The 25143-nt window shown below is 46.9% G+C and overlaps 1 protein-coding gene across 1 annotated transcript; it reads right to left on the minus strand.

The window, feature by feature from the left end:
• Window positions 1-1828: 1828 nt before the first annotated feature.
• LRP11 (LDL receptor related protein 11) lies at window positions 1829-18186 on the minus strand. The gene is made up of 6 exons (XM_032969933.2): window positions 16894-18186; window positions 13631-13788; window positions 10865-11057; window positions 7626-7694; window positions 6357-6419; window positions 1829-5966 (listed from the first exon to the last, which is right to left on the minus strand). The coding sequence occupies exons 1-6, from the start codon at window positions 17921-17923 to the stop codon at window positions 5812-5814; spliced, it is 1668 nt and encodes a 555-aa protein (XP_032825824.2). The 5' UTR covers window positions 17924-18186; the 3' UTR covers window positions 1829-5811.
• Between the last annotated feature and the right edge of the window lie 6957 nt (window positions 18187-25143).

The raw sequence follows: 25143 nt of genomic DNA on the forward strand, positions 1-25143 counted from the left end.
GGCGACAGCCAGAGTTGTGGAGAAATCCTGTTTTGGTCTTAGAGGGATATATGTGATGTCATCACTTGTGAGCCAATCAGCTGCGAATACCGTGGGGTGGAGGGGGGGTGTAATGTCTTCATATAAATAACACTGGAAATATATTCTTGGTTGGGTTATTCACAGTGACATTTCACAACCCTCAATTAGGGTAGACACATGCACACTTAATGCTGTCCCTGAAACATGTCAATTGCCCTTCGTGAAAGCAGCCCCGTGGGTAGTTGCACTGCACCTTGAGAGAAGGGGGAGGGTGATGAATGGGGCTGGTGTCGAGATCTGCACATCTTTTTAAACATTGGTTAAGCGGTATTGGGCTTGCAGTAACAAACACTATCCACCCACGAATACCGCTGTGTGCTCGTAATGATTCGCCCGACAGTGAAGCTCATGAGCTCCGCATGTGCCACAGGGTTAAATGGCGTGATTGCGTCATTGCATAATGTGTGTATCGTGATGGGGTGTATGGTTACCATTTTTTCTGCGGTGGCTCTGCAAAAAAAATGCGTGCTCTGCACGTTGTGATGTATCAATCTGCACTATAAACGACAAAGGAGCAGCCCTGCAAATTATTTTCTCGTGCCACTGCTGGTGGAAAGGCCCTCCACTCGAGGGACCTCCATGGAGCCCATCCAGAGGATATTTTTTTTTACCAAACCCTTCCACGCTGGCTGGCTGGACGTGTTGGAAGGCGTTGGGAGTACCCACATTGTACCCCACCGCATGTGATCTGCCAATCAACTGTTATGGGCTCAAAATGTGTAATATACATGTATATGTATTTTTATCAGTTGAGTTTTATATATCACCTGCTTGTTGATGGACACCCATTGCTGGTTAGCATAAACAATTGGAATTGTTATAATGGTATACAAACAAGCACTTACGTTTAACGTTGAACCTTTACCGCTGTCAGTTATGAAAGGGGGGGGGGGGGGGGTTGTTTGACCATACTTCACGAGGGTCAATTTGGTTTTGGTGTCTACGTGTTGTTTTTGTTACAATGTGCTGCAGTAATAAAATATGAACGTTTGTTGCCCTCTTGTGTGCATTGCAATGTCACGAGCAGGCTGCGGACCTCGAGGGGAAACCAATTAAAAACTGAAGCCGCACATCTGAAATAGTTTTTTTAGATGCCCATCTTACTACCCTGCAGCGTTTGTGGTCATGTGACACGAGGGAGGTTTGGGTCATGGCCAGGAGTCGGCAACCATAACAAGAAGCGTAATGCACTGTGGTGAATACGAGACGGCGTGCCTTAATAACGTCACCAGGCCAGGTCCCTAAAGATTCCCAGGATGCCGACCCCTGATCATGGGGAATGTCATCTCTAGGGGTGGGGGTGGAGTTCTTGGCTAAAAATGATGCCAGTAAGCGCTGTACTGTGCGGTACTGCTGCAGATAACTTTCTGATCACGTGCCCTGCTGGACATCTGCGAAGAAGAGCTTCAATAGCTCATCGGATTTCTCCAGGATAAGTCAATATTCTGAGATCCACTTGCTTGTATTTCTGTACATCTCTTCCAATTCATTGCACATCTGCCATCTTCTCTAAATATATTTAGAATCATTTCGATACATCTCCTATCTCGCATGTGAGAATACAATCGTATCTCGACCTTCTGTCTTCCACCTCTTCTGTGAAGAGTCCATATCTGTTGTTATGCAATGGCATGGGTGCCAACGAGCAGCAGAAAAATAAAACGTGCGGGTTAATAGAACGTTTTGTGTTAAATGACGAGCGACACAATACACCAAATACATACAGGCTGAATTGGACACGTACCACTTGTGCGCGATTTTTTTATTATTTGGGTATTAATAAATATTAAATAAGACATTACACACGCAATGAATAGCAAATTTGTTATAACACGTAGCTTTGAAGACACGTTGACGCAAATTCAGATGTTCTTTGTTTTATGACATTCGTCATTGGAAACGGGCATTTTAATTGGTAAATCATTAACTGCACTTCAATATATCTACACCTTTAGCTGTGGGTAGTGCGCGTGCATGTTACCTTACATTACTTCGTGCATATTTCTCGATTTCAAGGCCAATACAGGTTAAATGAAAAAACCCCAGCCCGAACGTGAATTCACGCATCGATTATGAATGAAGTATTTCGACGAACTGATGACAATATGTACGTGTCACTTTCCCCTTTGATGATCAGAATTGAGCGAAGATGTAATGGAAGAGTTATCAACAAAATACCTTAAAAAATGACATTGTGATGCTGTACTCTCCCAACAAATATTCACCTTGTTATTAAAAAAAAAATACATGAGCGTATATTTCACTCTCTCCTGTAACCCGCTTCAACCTATCATCTGCCGTCCCTAATGTCTTCTAAATTAACGCATGACATTTGCAATTGAATTGCCCGTCGTGTGAACGCAACGAGGAGCACTGGGTTTAACGACGAACGGCTATTTCGCAATGATGATGATCATGATGATTATGATACTGCGAACCAAAAGCACGCGAAACATCTAAAATTATTCGGCAAAAAATATCTGAGGACCCCCCCCTCCCTCCCCCGACTGAGTTGAGTAGAGTTTGCATCGTATGTTGCGGCGTCGGCGTTGTCTAAACCTCGACACTCGGCGACGTGGCAAAACGAAAAACCCTCGTCGAGGAGTCGACTGCGCCGGTACCTTCTCTCTCTTGCATCTCGCGGCAAGCAACTTGTGGACGGCGCTGAACAACGCTCGAACGCAACTTTCATTCTCGTCCTCGCCGCCGCAGCAGCAGTTTTTTTGGGTAAGCCATGGAACAAAGACTGGTCGCCACGTCGCACGCTTTCGGATGCGCTTCTGTGGCCGTCTGGAACGCTCTTCCTTCCGATATTAGGAAGCCACTGGAGCTGTGCACTTTTAAATAATCTCGTTTGAAAACGAATTTCTTTAGAACTGCTCATTGTGTTTAGTCTGTTGTCCTTCTCCCGCACCTCTGATTAGCACGGTTGGCTACGTACGGTGCGAAAGAATTTCAACAGGCGTACATTCAACTGGGAGACGCGCGCACACCTTCCACAAACGGACGTTGAAAGAATTGCCGAACTGCGACTGCGGTGAAGTCAAGACGATCAAACAACGCGTCACCGACGAACGCGCCACCCGTGCAACATCCTGGCGGCAGTCGCTGCGATCCACACGGCGACAGCCGCTGCTCCTCCTTGGATTGATTGAAGCAACTTGGCGTTCTACAACAACTTATTTCAAAACTGTTGCTTTTCCGTCTTGCCATTCTCAAGAAGAAGAAGCGACTCGATACAAGTCGCAAACATTTTGTGGTCGAACAATTTTTCCCAACTGTAGATCGACGTTAGGAAATGCATTCTTAGAAATTGCAATGCATTGGATGTGCTTGCGATTCACATGATTAATTATACGCATTAAAAAAACATATCGTCTTTACCCCAACTTTTTGAGCGCATTAACGCAGCAGCTTTGTCAAACACAGAGTTCAGTTCGCAAACTTTGGTTCTGGCGTGAATAGAGGAGAAAAATAGATTTTCCACTCCCATTATTACACACTTTTAGAAATGCGTGTCGTCCCACTCAGACCTGAAGCTGCACAGAGCCACTGAGCAACTTTACCGACGGCAGTTTCTCGAGTCTGCACAGCTGTCGTACCTCGTGCTTTTTGGCACGATGTCCGACTTTACATTTCGCTCCACATGCTGAGAGTTGGACATCGTGCCGGGCAAAATGCGCGGTACAACCCGAAGACACAACGGAGAGCTGTAGAGCACAACCGCGAATACCTTCGTGAATCAGGAGACCTGTCCTTTCAAGCTTCGGCATTTACAGCAGCTGGGCTCCGTAGACACCGATGGCATAGAAGGAGCCACAGCACCACACGTTCCAGGGGCCAGGATCGTTCATAAGGATTCCTCCTCCCCTTGCCAAGGTGACGAATTGTCACGCTTTGAGGTCACACTTTGATTCGCAGAGTCGAGTCTCTTTTTTTTTTTCCCCCGCTCCATTGAATGTAGCAGGCCTCAAGTTAGCGTCAGGGTTCACGTGAACTCGTTATATACAAGATAGTCTAATCTATGCCTTGTTACATCCCTGGTAAGCTCAAGAAATGAGGTCACGTGAGAATGAATGCCCAGGTACCAGTGCCGCGGAGCGAAATAAAAATGACTCTTATTTTTTCCCCAGTCGCGGCCGTGGTGTTCAGCCAGACTGTTAGTTAATTGACAGGTTTTGTGTGGTGGGGTAGAGTGTGGGTACTCACACCTCTTCCAAGACATCTGGCCACTGTGGAAGAGTAGACTAAATACCTTCCAGAGCTGAATATATATTTGTTTATATATCAACCAGTCGAATAGAAAAAAAAAATGTTTGATCACAGGCTTATCATGCAAAGCAGCCTGCAAAGAAGAACACTAATGATAACACGGCAGGTATGAATCTACCTCTGTCTGGAATCGAGCAACGTTGCGGGAACTTGGAGAAGACAGGCGACGGAGAGGGAGCATGCCGCGTACCTTGTGATGAATACTTCGCCGGAAGCATACAAGGCTGCTGGTGGCAACGCAATCACAAACACCGTCGTTCACGTTCACAAACGATGCATGAAAAAACCCTGCCACCAAGTAACTTGCTGCCAAGTCCGACCGAGCCCACCAGTTACAAAATCGTCCACTCATAATCCTAAGACTTAAGGTTTTTTTGCTTTGTTTTAAACTATTTTCAATTAAATTTGTACGTTCCTTTGCACACTTATAACCGTTATTAACACATGAGGGACGCAATTCAGTGCCCGTTTATTCGGATACACACGTTCCTAGAGGTGGCCAGGAATTTGCGGCACGGTGAGGCGGTGAAATGCCCCCCAGCGATGGACTTGCATCACGCTAAAAACCTGTGTGGAGTACCAAGTGCGGTGCTGACAAAGCCGTGGGGGTATAAATGAGAGCTGCTCAAAGATATGCTTGGGACACGGTCACCCAGAGGAAGCCACAGAGGCCCAGGGCTAGAGGCCGAGGGCAAAATGCCACATGAACCCCCCCCCCCCCCCCCCCCGTTGTGGGCTCCTCTTTTTTGGCTGAGGCCCGGGGAAATCTGCCCCCCCCTCCCCCACACCGCCACTCTGGGCGGCCTTGACCTAGGGATGTAACGATTGACCCTGGCGGTAATCCGATGAAATTGTGACGATGCGGGGAACGCATTTCGACTCAACAATCGGTTCTCCTCTCAAAACAATGTGGTGACTGTAGTGGCCTCCGGTAGCTTTCTGGGGGTCACGTGAACACCACGGCACACAATATGTATATATACGAATCTGCATTCATCGATTCTCCTGCGATTCTATGCAATGTGTTGTGACTTTCCCAACTGATATCGTTCGCCGATCCAACGCGCTATCTCTCACCCCTAATTTGCCGACGCGCACACGCTTTGAGTTAAAGCGCTATAGCCTGGTTAAGGAAATAACAATTCTGCTATTGTAGCTATGCTGTTGGGGATTACGGATCAAACGGGAAAAACCGCTTGTGCAGCTCACGGTGTCCATAAAAGGTACTAAACCAGTGGGCATCACTGACCCAGTTGCCTGGTGCTTTGGGCATGCTAGACCGCAGCTCACATGATGCAGCGGGAGGTCACAATTTAACGCGTACAATTTAAGTGATTTAAAACAGAAACTGTCACAACGAAAAACAACAACGAAAACCTGACACACAACACAAAAGCGGAAAAAAACTAGCCGACGTGTGAGGAGGAGGGCGGGCGATGCGGGAGACGGCGCGCGCCGTCAGAGGTACATGCCGTTGATGAGATAGTCCGACTCTTCGGACACGAGCGGCCGTCCTTTCTTGAGCCGCTTCCGAGCGACGAAGAATCGGCCGCCGAGCATCACGAGAAGCAGCACCGTCACGGCGAGGCCCAGCGCCAGTGGCAGCACCGCGCCTGCTCACACAAAGACAAAGATCCCCCGTAAAGCCTTCACATGGACTGCCGGGGCAAGTGCTGTTAGCGAGCAGCACCTATGAAGGCTGGCCATGGCAGACGAGGCGGTCGGTGGCCAGCGCCACGCCCCACCACCTTTGTCTCCCGACTCAGATAATCGTCACTGGTGTTGGCCGCGAGTGGGAATCGAACTCGGCTCGCCAGGTTCGTAGCGCAGCGTGCTAACCGCTGCGCCACCGCTCCCCACGGACCCACGCACGCGCAGGGAGTCACATTACTCTCCTATCACGATCACCATGGTTACAGCTCCCATGAACTTCATCAGCCATTGATTCACTCTTCAGCACTACTGAACCATATGCAATGTATGTTCCAAAAAGTTGAACTTACTAGACTCTGGTGCGACATAAACAGCATCCACTTGCTTCTGCGTGGCACCGGGGTTAGTGTGAACTGCAATATGCACAACACACACACACATAGATCACTGTGAATTGCACCACAAAAGCCAAAACTGCTCTGCGCTGCAATACAAATTCAGCGAACGAACTCTGCCCTGTCTACCCAGCGATGATTATCTATGAATCGCTCACATCTGAGATAATCCGAACGAAGTACAAACCCACGCGCGGTTCTTTGTCGGCCATTGCAGTTCCAGGTGACCAGATTATCGTGTCGCAAAACTCTCGCTTCTAATGAGGACCGTGGTTAGATCCGGCGGGATGGTGGCACGTACACACACGTCTGTAATCCAGCACTTGGGAGGCAACGGTCGGGGGTGGATCGCGTACATTTGCTGCCAACCCTGCAGTGGCACGCTTCTTTAAAGTTTAGGGGGGGGGGGGGGCTGGGGGGATACAAAAACTCAAGAGGGCATGAACTCTAAACGAAACGTTAATGGGTAACGATAACGGTCTCCTTGAGTCGTGCATTCTGCTCGAGCTCTCTACCCCTGTGTAGACTAGGGAAGTCCTCAAAGCCTTGTCTAAGGGAAGTTAGAAGTTGGTGGGGGGCGGCGGGGGAGCGGCGGGGGGGCGGGGGGGGGGGGGGCTGAGCCTTCTGCAGGGGGGGGGGGTTCAGTCCCCTCCAGCACCCCCCACACCCCCACGACGGTAGGGGGCGCCCATGAGACGGTGTTACAGATTAAAACGGGGTTTGTAACCCATCTGTGTGGACCTTTTGAGTGTAATTCCATTCTAAGCTTGGGGTTTCTTTGGGACATATTTTCCTCCTGGCCATTCTCTTCCTCTTACCTCCCCTAGCCCCTCCACTCCTTCCCGTCCCTCCCCTACCCTCTACCGCTGTCGCTCATTCCTCAATCCTGGTACGCCCCTGCCATCAAAACATTTTGGAGTGGAAGATGGCAGCTTTCACGTGGCCCACCACTGTTAAGCGAGAAATCACGGCGAGTGCCATCAAACCTCGGGCAACCGAACATCGATCATCGATCTCCCAGTCTCGAGAGAAAAAAAACATATACATCTAAAAATGATTCTATTATCACCGTTTTTTCAGCGCCTGGGGTGAAGGCGCTCTACAAAATATAAACAAACAGCCATCAATGCACGTGAATTATTTTCCCTTGGTTTGGCTACCGCGTGCTTACACCTGAGCGTATGCTGACTGGGCCAACAGCTGAGTGTATGCTGCTGGGCTTACTGGAGAGAAGCTGCGCTTGGAAGGGCTGGCGATACATCTTCTCCGAGATGTTGTGCACATCTTGGGCCACTGGGAACAATTGTGGATAAAAACCCCAAAGAGTTATGAAAACAGATGCTGGACATTATCGCTATTTTCTTAAAATAGTTCAATGTAAATTATAGCCCTCTGTCAATCCACTGCTGGATGAAGGCCTCCCCATGCATGCCGTATCAGTCATGGGGGTTGCTTGACCGTACTTCACCAAATCCATCAGTGCAGGTTGAAGATTTCAACTACTGTGGGTTTAAAATAGTAATAACGGTACATACGTCTGTTGGCATAGTGTTTAGCACCCGACAATCTTAAAGTTCGATTTGCCGGCCGCAGCTCACGTCAATGTGGCAGGTGACATCTGAACCGGTCCCGGACCCCCCTGCCTTCACCAACCCACACTGACCAGTGTGGTGAACTATGGTCATTAGTATGGCGATTCACACGATTGGCTACGTACGGTGCAACAAAGAGCTCAACATACATAGAAACAACCAACATGACTGGCATGGTGTGGAGAGACCACCCACTATTGAACTGACAAAGTGCTGTAAACGTTCAGTATTCTCTGCATTGGTGTACATCAGGCACACGTACAGCGTACGACCTACGACCTGACTACCAGGTGAAGGCGCACATCGGGTTGCAAAGGCCCCATTCAGTGGCTTTGGTAAACACTGTGAGAGCCCATGACCTTTGATACGGGAGGGACACAAATGCACCGAGCTACACTTAGTTGCCAGGAGTGCAATGATGTCACACATTGTACACACCGGCAAGGCAGTCAATTAAGCGACAGTGCCTTCTCCTTGTCGATACCATAGCATAGCCAATACGACCCGGCGATTACTGTTAAGTAGAAGCTGGGCATCGGCAAACACCCCTTGGGAGCAAGGCCACGTGCGCTTATATCTGAAGCGGGTGGTGCTTGTGTCAGAAGTTGCCCTTCGCCTTCCTCCCACCCTCCACCAGCGTAATATAAGGATGCGTTGCTTATATCAGAACTGTGCTTATTTGAAAAAAACAAACTGGGAGACACTGCGTGGACAGTGGTGCACAAGGACAACACAACAAAAAAAGCAACGCATCCGTAAATATCACTGTGGCCTTAAAAGGAGAAATGTAGAATAGGTGAGATTTACTTTTGAAGGCCACAGTGTTACTAACGAACGTGTTGAGTTTTGATGCTTATATACGGTGTGCTTATATCCAGCTTCGATAGCGTGACATGGCAAAAGCCAGGCTACAATGGGCTCGTTTTATTTCCTCTACTAAATACTCGTTTTTTTCTGTACTAAATACTGTAAGTGGCATACCCTCCCTGAGGCAGATAGGTGGCACACTTGAATTCGGTATTTTTTTGTTCCAGCATCATCATTATTATTATTATCGCATGCTGTTCTCGCCGAGCCAGGTGACAGCCGCTTCCATCGGCAGCGCAGAAGGACTGCCCCTGAGCCCCACCGTCGAGCCCAGTCATGGGGGAGGTGGGGGGGCACTCGTTAACATCGGGCGATGGCACGGTCCATTATTGACCATAATCCACACGCAGTGGGCTGTGGTCACATTGGCACCCGGGTGTTTTAGGGAGGTCAGCCGCGCACGCGCACCCTGGCCAGTAATTAACCTGTAGGGCCCACGAGTTGATTGCGTGGCAGCTCAAAGCCAGGCAGACGAATGGTGGGGTGAGCGATGAGGTGGCGATGAGGTGGCGATGAGGTGGCGAGGAGATGTTATCTCCCTCGCCTGGTACGGAGGAGATTGTTGGTTCGATCCGACCCTGACTATGCCTGTTGTATATTTAAAGTTTGCCTGTTCTCTCTCTATCCCTGTGGCGGTTGCATTGATTTGTATCCAGATCTTCCAGTTTTGCCCTACAACTTAAAAGAACACATGTGCTTAGATTATTTGGCTGCTACTATAAATTTCCCCATTTGATGATATAAGCCACTTCGATGAGCTATCATGTACGTATGTATGTTGAACTTCTTTTGCACCACACATAGCCAACGGTGCTAATCGGAGGTGCCATACGTGACCATGTCTCCTCTGAAAGAAGAGCTAAGAGCTCAATAGGCTTTACTTGGTAAATAAAACAGTTTATGGTTATAATCGGTCAATTAAAAAGATAATTTTAATGTAATTCTCGGACGGTTATCCGTGTGTTTTCTGCTGCAATGTGAGGTTTAAAGACCATTGTGTGGTGGCTTCATGTAATCCTAAATGTAATAATATGCACACTTTAGACAATACTATAACAAGCTAAATGTAACTATAATCACCCTGGTCTGCCGCTCCATCCACGAGCTCTCACGCCATTAAAGTAGAGTTCATTATCAACGTATATTTTATCCTGCCAGAGTGCTTGATCCTATTTTGAACTGATGTTGAGTTTTTCTCATTCGTAGCCAGTGTTGCATCAAGGTGGGTTATTGTGTGTAGATTGAAATGTTTCCTGGTCGGCACTGATTTTTTTCTATTATGGCTTTTGTCATCAATTACAGATTTTTTTTTCCAGGTGGGTTCCCACTCGATCACTCCACCCGCTTAAGATGATGAAATGGTCACTTAAGTGTCACTTTGGTGATGTCACGGGGGTGTAAGGTTATCTTGCCGCGATGGCCGTTGGCTTGAACTTTTTGGAACGTTCAGCGAACTGGCAGCCAATCAGGGTTGGGGTGGCATAAAAGAGGGCACAGGCTATGGCCCCAAACGGCAATCAAGTTGATCATTTAGCAACGTTCACAAACCACGTGAGCCTAATGTTCAACGAGGTTCCACTGCTGTGAATGTTCTCGCGGGTTGCGCCGTGTTTTCGGGCCGTGCAGTGTGTTGTTCGGCAAGATGTCCCAAGTTTCGCAACACCGAATTGAGCTCCTGAAGAAGCTCCCAGCATGTGGAACAAACACGCCGGACATCACTTCATGCCGAACAACACACGGCGATGGCATAGCGCGGTTGGCATTAGGCCCTGGTGCGAAGAATGAAATGAGGCCCTCTTTAGCCCAGCCCAGAGATTCCTGGAGGCCTGGGGCTGGAGGCCTTGCGCAGACCGCCGTGTGGGGCCCTCTTATTCGTTAGCGACAAAAAAAAACAGGCCGGTTGTGTGTGACTTGGAGGGAGCACATTGCCTGCTCTGACGCCGGCCTCTCTGGGCGACCCCAGTGCATATATAACGGCATGAAAATATCCGGCTTCTACTGAACCTGTAGGTGCTTTGGCAGGCATCGCAGGCTCGGGCGGATCGTGCGAAGGCACGTCCGTGTGGGCGGGCGGGGGGAGCACGGTGATGGTAACTTCGTCCGACCCCTGCTGGTTTGCCGTGTCCGTGACGGTGAGACGCATCACGTACACACCCTCCCTGAGGCCAGACAGCTTCAGCTGTCCATCTTCCGAGCTCTGCACAACGCAAACCATCGTAACGCACAAGACAGCGATGTTATTGTACGTTCTTGCAGCGTGCCAATACGGAGATAGATTTTTTTTTTAATTCACATTTCTGATACATGTATATTCTACACTGTCCTGGTCACACAGGGCACGAGGGCTTCAGACATGAGGACAGTTTAAGTAACTTTCTCACCCGCCCCTATTGGACATCTGTGAAAAAGAGCTTCATTAGCTCATCGGGGGTTCCTCCAGTCTAAATAAAGATTCTGATTGTGAAGTGAATCTATGTCAGCTGTTATTTCGTTTCTCTGTGTGTCTCTCTATGCCTCTCTCATGCTCACATGTCCGTTGCATTGCACTCTCTTGCCTTTTGGGTTGCACTCTCATACTGACAGGCCCTTTGGATTGCACCCGTTGGGTTGCACTCCCTCGTCGAGGAGGCCGCTCTCCTCCTTCTTTTCTTCAGTTACATGCTAATTTCTCACATTAACATCATGCTAATCTCTCGCATTAACATAGCCACTTCCGTGCCCTCTAATTTCTCACATTAACATCATGCTAATCTCTCGCATTAACATAGCCACTTCCGTGCCCTCTAATTTCTCACATTAACATCATGCTAATCTCTCGCATTAACATAGCCACTTCCGTACCCTCTGTCTCACATTAACATCATGCTAATCTCTCGCATTAACACAGCCACTTCCGTGCCCTCTAATTTCCCACATTAACATCATGCTAATCTCTCGCATTAACATAGCCACTTCCGTACCCTGTCTCACATTAACATCATGCTAATCTCTCACATTAACATAGCCACTTCGTACCCTCTAATTTCTCACATTAACATCACGCTAATCTTTCGCATTAACATAGCCACTTCCGTACCCTCTGTCTCACATTAACATCATGCTCATCTCTCACATTAACATAGCCACTTCGTACCCTCTAATTTCTTACATTAACATCATGCTAATCTTTCACATTAACATAGCCACTTCCGTACGCTCTGTCTCACATTAACATCATGCTAATCTCTCACATTAACATAGCCACTTCCGTGCCCTTTAATTTCTCACATTAACATCATGCTAATCTCTCGCATTAACATAGCCACTTCCGTGCCCTTTAATTTCTCACATTAACATCATGCTAATCTCTCGCATTAACATAGCCACTTCCGTGCCCTTTAATTTCTCACATTAACATCATGCTAATCTCTCACATTAACATAGCCACTTCCGTGCCCTTTAATTTCCCACATTAACATCATGCTAATCTCTCGCATTAACATAGCCACTTCCGTGCCCTTTAATTTCTCACATTAACATCATGCTAATCTCTCGCATTAACATAGCCACGTCCGTACCCTCTAATTTCTCACATTAACATCATGCTAATCTCTCGCATTAACATAGCCACTTCCGTACCCTCTGTCTCACATTAACATCATGCTAATCTCTCACATTAACATAGCCACTTCGTACCCTCTAATTTCTCACATTAACATCATGCTAATCTTTCACATTAACATAGCCACTTCCGTACCCTCTGTCTCACATTAACATCATGCTAAGCTCTCGCATTAACATAGCCACTTCCGTGCCCTTTAATTTCTCACATTAACATCATGCTAATCTCTCGCATTAACATAGCCACTTCCATACCCTGTCTCACATTAACATCATGCTAATCTCTCACATTAACATAGCCACTTCCGTACCCTCTAATTTCTCACATTAACATCATGCTAATCTCTCACATTAACATAGCCACTTCCGTGCCCTCGTCGAAGAGGCCGCTCTCCTTCTTTTCTTAAGTTACATGCTAATTTTTCACATTAACATCACTAGCCCCGCCCACTTCTTTATTACCCTTAGGCTACACCCATTTCAAACCTTTTAAAACAGTCTGCCTCAGCAGCAGACCGTGCTTTGCCACCTGATGACGGACGCTTGTGTTGCGCCCGAAACGTCGTGATTTATTTTATTTTATACCTACGTGACTTTACCGAAAGAACCAAAGAGTATTGTGAAGTGAGTTGTTCAGGAATGGGTCCCATGCTCTTTTAATGTCTCCCTCCTTTCCTTTAAGCACGTATCCCATATGGTCTAGGGTGGTTGACTGTGTACAAAAGAAGTTCAACGTACATACATACATGGGGAATTATTCCATGATAAGAAGGATGAATATTTTTGTTCCGGTAAACTCTAGAACACTTAACCCTTACCTATTACAACTTTAAGCATGCTGTAGTTGACCCGCTTGGTAATTTGGGCCTTTTGATTATGCCAGTAATTTGGCCGGCGTATGTATATATGTCGAACTTCTTTCGCACCATGTAGCCAACCGTGCTAATCGGAGGTGCGGGGGAAGAACAACAAACTAAACGCAAAAAGCAGTTTTAAAGAAATGAGTGGCTTCCTAATATCGGAAGGCAGAGCGTTCCAGACGGCTGCAGAAAGCGCATCTGAAAGCGCGCGATGCAGTGACCGTCTTTGCTCGATGGCTAGCAGCCAAAAGCCGCCACTGCTGCTGCTGCGACAGTGACCGGAGTTTTCATGTGGGTGGCATGTACGGACCGCCATCTGCATGGAGGGATCTCCACTAAGTAGCCTCCAGCGGTATGCCGTGATGCCGTGGTCGTCCACGCTGCCCAGCCCGCTCAGCGTGGCGCCGCTCGCGGGCACGCGCAGCAGCACGTCGGCACCGGCCTGGGCCTGCGGTGGCTTGTCTTCACCTGGCACAGGGGTTAGGACACCAGCCCTCCACGTGAATACAAGTGGGCACACGCAGGTACGCATTCACACACGCTCACAGCCACGCAATCACACACGCTCACAGCCACGCAATCAGACACGGTCACAGCCACACAATCAGACACGGTCCACGCAATCGCACATGGTCACACAATCACACACGATCACGCTTGGTCACAATCACACACGATCACGCCTGGTCACACAATCACACACGATCACGCCTAGTCACGCAATCACAGACACACAATCACTCGTGTCACAATCACACGCAATCCCACACTGCGGCACGCAATCCCACACTCCGGCACAAAATCACTCATGGCACACCTAATCAGACACAATCACATAAGGAGACATTATATATCACACACAATCACTCATGAGGCACAAAAGTACACACAATCACCCATAAAAAAGAGACAAATATCCCCCGTGTAGCCTTAACAGACTGTTGGGGCAAGTGCTGTTAGCGAGCACCTATGAATGCCTGCACCGTACTCACAGGAGTCGGTGGCCAGCACCACCCCTTGACCGCCTTTGTTTCCCCAGTGGCGATGTTTACACACTGCACCAGGTACTCATTTGAGGCTGAGTCGACCTAGGTTAGGCCCTGGTCCGGTTCAGATATTCGTCACTGGTGTTGGCCATGAGCGGGAATCGACCTTGGGTCTCCGATCGCCATTGGGTCACACAATCACCGGTCACAATCACGATCACCATTTGGGGCAATCACCGGTCACAATCACATACATTCCACAGCAAATCCACAACAAAAAAAACTGGTCATGTTAATAACGAAATGTCAAGAAGCCCTTGATCCATCCACTGCTGGATGAAGGCCTCCCCGCGCCGTGTCGGTCATGGGGGGTAATTGCGTGACCGTGCTTTGAACAAAAATATATACTTCTGACAACAACAAATTCACGAGCGTCATTGCAACTCATATGACGTCATCGCGACACCACCCACGACGTCATTGCCCCAACGCAACTGCGCCAAGTGCATCGACGACGTCACAATCGAGCTATGACGAACGGGAGTTGTTTGTATTCTCGTCGGCAGCGTGAAACTTGCGTCAAGCCCGGGGACAACGGCTGCCTTGGAGCTGCCCAGCAGCATTCGCAGTGCCGGGTTAATTACCCCAGGAGCACAAGTAGCTCGACATGTGTAGTAGCTACTACACATGTAGCTACTACATATGTAGCTACATGTGTAGTAGCTACTACACATGTAAGCTACATGTGTAGTAGCTACGGGCCCCGCACTTTCAAGGGCCCCCATGCGCTAAATGCTTTCAAGCTGTCAATTCCCGTTTGGCGATTCTGCACTTGCCCTATTACTATAGTACTATACCGCCTTCAACTTTTACGAACGACCGGGTGTTTAAGGTTAGCGATTTGTCGCATTATCTGGCTGTATAGCAAACGACAAAAATACAATTGCTTTACTATGCAAGTAAAAAAAATAGTGTTTGAATGTGTTGTTAAAAAAAATTAGGGGCCTCTTTTTAACATATGTTACAGGCCCCGCACGAGCTTAATCCGGCACTAAGCATCTGTAGTTGGCGGCCCCTATCGCCAACGGTGGCGTTGAGTCGAGACATTGCAGGGGCTGCGCCTTTACCGTGGCTCTACCTCGTTGAATGGGAGGAAATTCCACGTTGCTGCTGCAGCGGCGGAGGAGGAGGTCCCCGCCCGTCCCGTCGGACTAACAAACTACACCGCTACTTGATCATTGTTTTTTTACCCTTCTATCTGGCAACAAAACTGACACCTTTTTTACAAGGAGTCTTGTTTACATTGACCACAATACCTGCGGTTGGAACGCAAACAAAAAACAACTCTGATAATGTATGTATGAGAGCTCGGGTGTAAGCATTTACACCATTGGAAACCTCATTTGCCAGTAACAAAATATGATAATTGTTTTTTTTACCCTTCTATCTGGCAACAAAACTGACACTTTTTACTCTGATGGTGCATTGCCTTTGAGTTGTGCGCCTTTTGGCGTCTTCTGGTCCAACACCATGTGGGACGAGGCTCTAAAGAAAGCTGTCTCGGGTGTGGACAAATCAATTTCAAGGACAGTGCCAATACATTATCATTGTTGTTGTATTTTATATTCTTAGCTCTTTCGGTAAAGTCACGTTGAAGGGAAACAATAAAATAATAAAATATATATATAAAACAAAAAATTCTCACGACGTTTGTGTTATGGTCGAAACGTCGTGAGAATTTTTTTATTGTTTTATATATTTTATTATTTTATTGTTTCCCTTCAACGTGACTTTACCGAAAGAGCTAAGAATATGAATTACTGCAGTCACGAAAGCTTGAAATCAAAATTTGTTGTCTTTTGTTTGCGTTCCGACCGCAGGTATTGTGGTCAATGTAAACAGGACTCCTTGTAAAAAAAAAAGGTGTCAGTTTTGTCGCCAGATAAAAGGGTAAAAAAACCAATTATGATATTTTGTTACTGGCAAATGAGGTTTCCAATGGTGTACACCGCTACTTTGCACGCAACTCCACACAGTGCGAGTACTTTACATTATACAAAGCTAAGCAAACACTGTAACGTCGAATGCACGGAGCTGCCCCGCCATGCGTACATCAGGCGTACAACCGCATTTAGGAAACACGATACACATTGGAACATACAACAGCGATGTAGATAGCGTACAAAGCATACACGGTGGAATTACAACAATTATTTCAAGGACATTCTCAATCCACAATTTACATTATGAGACCTCCTTTGCCAGTAACAGGATACAGTAATAGGTTTTACCCTTTTAACCGGCACAAAAAAAACCACAACATTTTGACTGCTTTGTGTTGTGGTTATCGCAAACATGATGCCTTGAATAAAGGTGTCAGTTTTTGTGCCAGTTAAAAGGGTAAAACCTATTACTACAATCCACAATTTGTTGAAGGGCCTCAACCCCGCCACGTCAGTCACGTGGGGGTATTTTTGTTGTTGTTGGTGTAACCATACTTCACCCACGCTGGTCATTATAAATAAATACAAATCGTAACACGGACTGATAAAAAAAATTAAACCACAATTGTGAAGGGTCACCGCACCGATAGCGCCGGCGTCCCCATGTCTCCCCCGCGTCTGCTCCACATCTTCCCGATCCGCCTCTTCCTTCCCATCATCATCATCAGCACCACCACCGCCACCTCCTCTGCCGTTCTCGTTGAGCACAAAGCTCGTGTATCCCTGGTGTGCTGAAAACGAGCACACGTTGCGTCCATCATCGCCCCGCGGGCAATCGAAGAGGTAGCAGTTCAGCTCCGGTCCACCGTCACCATCATCACCATCATCACCACCACCGTCGTCGTCACCATCATCATCACCACCGTCGCCTGGAGCTCCCTGTAGCACGGCCACCGAGCAGGCGACGTGCGAACAGCACGCCTCCAGGCAGCCGCGCCAACGCCGCACGCCCCGCGGCGCCGACACGAAACGCGCCCCGGCAGAAACGGAGTCCTGCGGACGGATTATTCGACGTCTCATCGTGGAGACGTCCGCGTCCCTGTCACAGCGGCTGCTACTGCTGCTGCTACTGCTGCTGCTGATCGTGATGCCCTTGTTGTTGTTGCTGCTGCTGCTGTGTCGAGCTGGAAGCAATTCAGCCGGCGACCCTCTGTTCCGCTGCTGCTGCTGATAGTGATGATGATGTTGTTGTTGTTGATCTTCCGGTCCAATGGGACGTCGCCAGTCTCCGCCGCCGACCTCTCGCTTCTCGCTGGCTGTCATCTTGGCCGCTCCTCCTGCTGCTGCTCCTGCTGCTGCTGTAGTCAGGCTGAGCAGCAGCAGCAGCGCCGCACACGCAGTGGCCGTCGGTAGCGACCCGGACATCATGGCCCCTTGCTGTTGTTGTTGTTGTTGCAGCCGCTGCTGTGGTGGTGGTGGTTGTTGTAGTTGTTGGAGTAGCTCGTGCTGTCGTTTGCTGGGCGTCATCGTCACCGAGGCTGCGGCGGTGATTGTGTTTGGCCCGGCGATTTCAAGCTGCTCGCTGCGCTGATGATGATGATGGCGGTGATGATGATGATGGTGTTGCTGCTGCTGCTTACTGCCCAATGTCAACTCAACAAATGCCCTCGTCATTAAAGCGGCGACGACGGTGGTGGTGATGTTGCTGCTGCTGCTGCCCAATGTCAACTCAACAAATTGTCCTCGTTATTAAAGCGGCGACGACGATGGTGGTGGTGATGGTGATGTTGCTGCTGCTGCTGCTGCCCAATGTCAACTCAACAAATTGCCCTCGTCATTAAAGCGGCGACGACGGTGGTGGTGATGTTGCTGCTGCTGCCCAATGTCAACTCAACAAATTGTCGTCGTCATTGAGGCGACGCGCGCGTTCAACGCCGACCGAGCGCTAGGGGGCGACGTTGCCTCGTTCGTGGCATTCGGCGACCGCCCCCCCACCACCACCACCACCACCCACCCGTGCCCGCTGAGCTTGAAGGTCAAAGTGCAGCGATGGATTTCAAATCCGTTGTTGTTCTTCACTCATTTTCAAAGTGGGGGTGGGGGCCCACTTTTGCCGCTAGGGCCGCCGCACATTTGAAGCCATTGGGGGGGGGGGGGTTGACAGCACGATGATGATGGTGGTGCGAGGTGGTTGGGTGTTTTCACGTGTTGTGTATTTATTGGGGGACCCCACACTAAAGGCCACCAGGGGCGGCCAGTGGCCCGCTAGGCTTTGCAGTGAAGGACGCTGGTTTATATCCAGGGTTTCCCAAACTCGAGTCCTCGCGGTCCACCAACCACGCCACGTCTTTCCGAATTCATCGATGTTATTCCTCTTCCACAGTCAAATGCAAATGAACTCGTTGCGCGCGTGCAACGTGCATCGAGTTTATTTGTGTTTGGTTTGTACAAAAACAATGGAAGGAACAGGAGAGAGAGAGAGAGGACAATCTCTGAGAGAATGGCTTGACATTAAAATGTTTTAAATATTTTACCACGTAAGGGGCCACTGCGATACATAGCTCTTTTTCAGAAGTGACCTGGCCACCAACGATAGCTCAACGAAGTGGAGTGTCATGTGGAAATGTATAGCAGCCAAATACTCTAAACGCGTGATGTTGATTACACTGTGTAACAAAGAAATTGTTCCTGGGTAGCAAGTGTTCTTTTCCAATTGTGTATGCCTCAAAAGTACAGAAAATTGCTATTATTCCCCACAAACTTTGCTTTCGTGACCAGGACAGTGTTATTTTGAAATTTACTTATTTTCAATGAGAAAACGTGGTGTGCGCATTTGTGTTATTCTTTCACGTAAAATCCTGGTCACAAAAGCAAAGTTTGTGGGGGGAATAATAGCCATTTTCTATACTTTTGAGGCATAAGCGTTTAGAAAATAACACTTGCTACCCAGGAACAAAGATCGTGTTGCTCAGTGTTACAAATGTGGCGGGGAAAACCGGAGTAGAGAAGTTCCACGCGACCACATGGAGAACGTGAAAACAACGACCATACAGCAAGCAGGCGTCAGCTTCGGGATGGAATGCACCACGGCCTCCTGTATACCGGGCGAGGGCGCCACCGTGGCGTCCAGGAGATTGGTCCCAGAGAGATGTCGCACTACACAGGGTGATTTATAAAGATGGACCCACGATGGAACGAATATGCTCAAAAAGTCCCCCCCCCCCCCCCCAATATATTGCTATAAAAAATATTTAAAAAAGTAATAATAATTGCTATGCTATGTAAATAAAAACAACAATTTGCTAAGCCTTGGCCACAATATCTGGATTTGTCCTCATAATTCAAAGCATAGATTTCTGTTTATATGATTATGGTTGCACTTTATTAATCCCAAATCTCAAACATTACATACAATGCAACAAGAAATGGTTAAAAAGTAAAAGCAGAGCAATGTAATACAATACACTATTAGACATTATTGTAAAAACAAAAAGCAGTTCTGCGTTGAAATTGGGTCCATGAGCATTATTGGCACAAGACGGTGGAAAGTGGAAAGAAATGACGAAATGTGAATTGGACACCTACGGGCTATCTGCCCGTGGATTGTGATGATGATGACGACGACGCTGCACGCGGCAGATGATGGTTAAATAGTGACGCGCTAAGCAATTTAACAAACCCTGGAATTACTTTACAAATTAGGTAAATTCGCATAGACTTTCAGAAGGTTAAACATCTTCAAAAAGCTACGTTTTCACACCATGTTTATGGACACGAACTAAGAAATACAGTTTATGGAATATAATTTTTATTACCCTCGTGTCCAGTCCTATAAATTATTGTAAAGGGTTCTTGACTCTTACCAAGGCCGTAATTATAATATATATTTGGGGGACAAATATGCTCAAAAAGTCCCCCCCCAATATATTGCTATAAAAATATTTTAAAAAGTAATAATAATTGCTATGCTATGTAAATAAAAACAATTTGCTAAACCTTGGCCACAATATCTGGACTTGTCTTCATATAAATCAATGCATAGATTTCTGTTTATATGATTATGGTTGCACTTTATTAATCCCTAATCTCAAATATTACATACAATGAAACAAGAAATGGTAAAAAAGTAAAAAACAGAGCAATGTAATACAATACACTATTAGACATTATTGTAAAAAAAAATCCATTCCATGTGCTAGTGAATTTTTTTTATATTTTAGGCAGGAAATGGCAGGAAATTCGTTTTCAAATGTAGATATTTTTCTGGGTTGGGACCCCCAGACCCCCTGGAAGATTTGGTCCTCCCCAATGTTGACTCCATGGCTACGGCCTTGACTCTTACTCTGTAACGTTGTTGCATCCTTTATTAAACCAGGGTGATGAAATAACCACACTTGGAACATATTGTCTGCTTATCTACATGGCAGGTTGCGCGTTGTTCTCGGGCGAATAGTACAGATTAAATTACACTCTGTGCCAAATGTATTGCCTTTATCTCATTGTCAATCTCTCCACGTGTTATGAAAGGCAAACAGCTGTGCCCCAAACACACCTGGGAATCATTGACATGCCCAGTCCTGTCAGGCCAAGGTGCAATCTCTGATAATGTTTGTATGTGTAGTGGTTGATTTCACTCGGACAACTTGTCTTTCTTCCAACACCACTTTATTTACAGTTCTCCACATGTCCTCAATGCTCCACAACTCGCTTGTTGCCACGGCTCGCTCGCCGTGCTTCACTCGACTCGCTCGCCGCCTTTGTCTCTCCAATCTCCACTTCTCCGTTAGCTCCGCTATCACTATGCTCTCTCCACTGCTGGCTGCTTCGTCTCTGCTCTCCGCTCTCCGCTATCACTATGCTCTCTCCACTGCTAACTGCTTCGTCTCTGTCTTCCGCTCTTCGCTATCACTATGCTCTCTCCACTGCTAACTGCTTCGTCTCGGTCTTCCGCTCTCCGCTATCACCGTGCTCTCTCCACTGCTAACTGCTTCGTCTCTGTCTTCCACTCTTCTCTATCACTATGCTCTCTCCACTGCTAGCTGCTTCTCTCTTCAGCTGCTCCACGTCTTGCCTCGTCTTGCCTCGTCCAGCCCCCCGACTCCAACTCCCCGTTTCTCCTCATGTCTCCCCAATTTATCCCCGCTCTCATTACACCCCAATTAATTAACCCGCGTCCCAACGACGCTCCACGTGCCCGTGCGCCTGTTACCTCGCCAGACTTCAAGACGCCACTCAGCCCTGACAACAACACCAGCCAATCACACTCCAGCCCTGACAACAACATCAGCCAATCACAGCCGTCCTTGGCTCCCCCCAGCTTAATTGGCCCAATCGTTACCTCATCGTCCCAATATGACCCCCTACTGTCCTGCTCCCGCGCAAACTCACCAATTACCCCCATGCGCCTATTTATTCCACTACATATGTACAGTACGTGTGTTGAACTTCTTTCGCGTCGTACGTAGCCAACCGTGCCAACCGGAGATGCTTACTCACACCACTGATGACCGACGAGCCTCTCTACGACTAGAAGGTGCTCTCCGAGGCCTCTTCAAGAGGATGTTTGGCCTACTCGTCCTCACCGCTGGCCAGACGTATCGCTTAGGCATGTTAAGTGGAGGAAAAGCGGAGAACGGAGGCATCGCCGCGGTGGTGAGATGTTAAATCCCTTGCCTGGTATACAGGCAATCGTGGGTTCGATCCCGACTTTGACGCCTGCTGTATATTTAGAGTTTGTAAGTCCCTCTCCCCGTGGTCGTGTGGATTTTCCCCCGGGTTCTCCGGGTTTTTTCCCCCTCCACATTTAGACTCCACATGCGTTTAGAGTATTTGGCCGCTATCAATTTTCAGAAGCCACTTCGTTGAGCTATCATTTGTGGCCAAGTCGCTTCTGAAAAAGAGCTATATATCTCAGTAGGCTTTACCTGGGAAAAAAAAACAGTTAATAGTTATAGAATTTGTATCGTGTTCAATATATTAATGGTTGTACGTCTTTGTTAAGTATTTGCCTTTAGAAACCATTTTCGTGTGTTAGGGGATTGTCAATCTGCAGATGATTCTGCAATTTGGAAGTTTTGTCAACTTTGCCAACTTGCCTTTTTTACACCAATGCTTGATTTTGTTGTTGTCCCAATCGACCGCAAGGCGACTCAACGCCGTCAATGAACTCTGATCTCGGACCGAAGCTAAGCAGTTGGTGAAACAACACTTTTGAACCCTGGATCTTGAAACTTAATTTTTATATATGTATTTTCGTGGGATTTTCTTTCTCTCCTGCAATTGTGATTTCTATCCTTTGCTTTTCTTATGGCTTTGGTGGTGGTGTTTGCGTGTCCACGTTTGTGGTGTTAGGTTGACCGAGGCATTTGTTCTAATCTCTCAACAGACAAGGTCTGAAGGTGTGGGACGACTCACGTGTAATAGAAAGAGCTCATCACATTAGGTCCCTTACGAGGCGCTCGTATTGGCTGTCCCGCTCATGAATTTGTCAAATTTACTCACCCTTGTCTTCGCGTGGATTATAGGGGGTAAAAATCCATTCGCTGCTGTCTAACAACGTTCTTACTTTTTTTTTGGTCGGACTGGGTGTGGACCAATCAGTTTCAAGGACAATGCATATATTATCATAGTATGTTTTTTGTTTGCATTTTGACTGCAGGTATTGTGGTTAATGCAGACATGAATCCTTGTAAAAAAAGGTTTCAGTTTTGTTGCCAGAAAAAAAGGGGAAAAACCCTATTATTACATTTTGGTACTGGCAAAGGAGGTCTAATGATGTAGAAGTCTATGAATAGTTGAAAAAAGGATCCTGGGGTTTTTTTCCAAGCATCAGCTAAAGTACGGAGCTGAAAGATAGCTCTTACAAGCAAGGGCCAAAGCATTACTCTATTTAGCTAACTTTTGCTTACAATTTTGAGAACGAATAGACGATTATCTGCAAGTTCGCTCACCCCTGCGAACAGTCACAGCATACGTGGCTCATCAGTTTGCCAGGATGAGGGTTTAACGGGCGAGATCCAGCACGACTTAAGAGGGGGGGGGCTTAATATAGCATGATAGACTTGGAATTGTTGCTTCCAAGGGAGTGCGATTGAATCAGAAAGTGGAGACATCAGGATTTCAACAAAGGTCATGTGAGCTTCGGCACGACACATCGTGATAGAAGGGAAAAATGGCAAATGAACAAGATTGGTCACGGAATCGCAGCGATAAGGGAAACGTGGCCGAGATAACATTCACCGTGGAGATGGAGCGATGAGATGAGCTCGCCGCTCAGAGGCTAGACAGATTATAGCGTCGTAAGGCTGTGAAAGATGGTTACGATGTGGGTAGGCCTCCATACAGCGGTGGGATGATGATCGCTGTTATGATGATGATGATGATGAAGCCCTTCGCTCGATTTATCCAGCCACCATATATTGAGTCATGTGAGAGTTTTAAAATGTAATCTGATCCCATGGTTGTAAAACTCAGTTGTTTATGGTGAGTTAATGCAGCCTCTTTATTCAATATTGTACAACACTCGATTGCTGTTTGGTTCCACGGTGGCATGCGAAACAGGACAAAGGCCCATTGGTTGTCACGGGTTTATACCCAATAATTTCCACTGCAGAGAATTTACATAAGGCACAGGGTACCGCAAGAAAAGAGGGCAGTTGGATGTCGGCTACAGAAGGTTAATTTGCGGTGAGTTTGCATTGGTTTGGTAGCTGAATTGTAATTATCGACATATGAACGTTATGAATTTATGTATTTTTTGGCGACTCCGTCCCACCGCCCACACAAACGCCACGACCCCATCTGGCGTGGATCATTTTGTTGATTTGTCATCCAAGCGCAACAGCGAGGACGAATGAGCAGAAGGGCTGAACAAGGGTAAGAATCCACCCATTTTTTTCACCATATAGCATTGTGATATATAACGACTTATTGTTGGTAGCTCAGCTGATTGGAGAATATAGAGTTTATTGATAACATTGAGCTGTGCGCGTGTCTCCCCCCCAAAGGTCTCTCTACGGTAAATATTATATCACTATCTTAAATTTCACACTTAACTTACGATTTAACAATCTTTGAAGCAGCGTATTCAACCAAACCATGCGTTAATTGTGTTTTAACCGACCTTTTGTGTTGCTTTATATAGTTTCCAAATTTTGCTAAACCCTGTTTGATTTAGTGTGATGTTCCGTCTCTCTGTATCCCTTGATATATCTGTGTTAATTCTCCCTACTTAAGGTCTGTCTGCGGTTATATGTTTCCTCTACCTGATGATGATTGCTTGTGTTGCGATCGAAACGTCGTATGCTATTATATAATTTTATTTTATTTATTATTTTTTATTATTTCTATGTGACTGTACCGAAAAAACCAAAGAGTAACATTGAGGTAGTTTCTATTTTAGTTTTTATTGGTTTACTATATGGTATTCATTATATAGTGTAGTGTATACCCAATTACTGTTAATAGCTCAGCTTATTGAAGAATATATTGAGTACATTTATTATATTGATGTAATTTAGACTTAGGTTTTTTCACATCGGTTTACTGTATGATAGTTGAGTTGTGGGAGCCCCTTTGGCGTCCATGTACTAGGTGCCTCTGTGGATGTGTAGGCTTTAACTTTAACATAGCCATTTCTGTGACCAGTCACAAGCTAATCACTCAGCTATTTCAATGCTAAATTCTCCTGTTTGATTTGTACTAGGTGCCTCTGTGGATGTATAGGCTTTGACTTTAACATAGCTATTTCTATGACCAGTCACAAGCTAATTCCTCAGTTATTTCAATGCTAAATTCTCCTGTTTGATTTGTACTAGGTGCCTCTGTGGATGTGTAGGCTTTAACTTTAACATAGCCATTTCTGTGACCAGTCACAAGCTAATCACTCAGCTATT

The sequence above is a fragment of the Petromyzon marinus genome, chromosome 43, assembly GCF_048934315.1.
Source record: "Petromyzon marinus isolate PM22_M1 ecotype Great Lakes invasive population chromosome 43, UKy_Petmar_22M1.pri1.0, whole genome shotgun sequence".
Taxonomy (NCBI): domain Eukaryota; kingdom Metazoa; phylum Chordata; class Hyperoartia; order Petromyzontiformes; family Petromyzontidae; genus Petromyzon; species Petromyzon marinus.

Bases quoted from the DNA above. Each gene is read 5' to 3' on its own strand.
- LRP11 (XM_032969933.2), bottom strand. From the start codon at position 17,923: ATGACGAGGGCATTTGTTGAGTTGACATTGGGCAGTAAGCAGCAGCAG. The intron at 11,058-13,630 runs GTCCGTACATGC...TGCGTTGTGCAG, and splicing joins ATCCCTCCATGCAGATGGCG to AGCTCGGAAGATGGACAGCT. The intron at 5,967-6,356 runs GTAAGTTCAACT...TTGTGTGAGCAG, and splicing joins TTATGTCGCACCAGAGTCTA to GCGCGGTGCTGCCACTGGCG.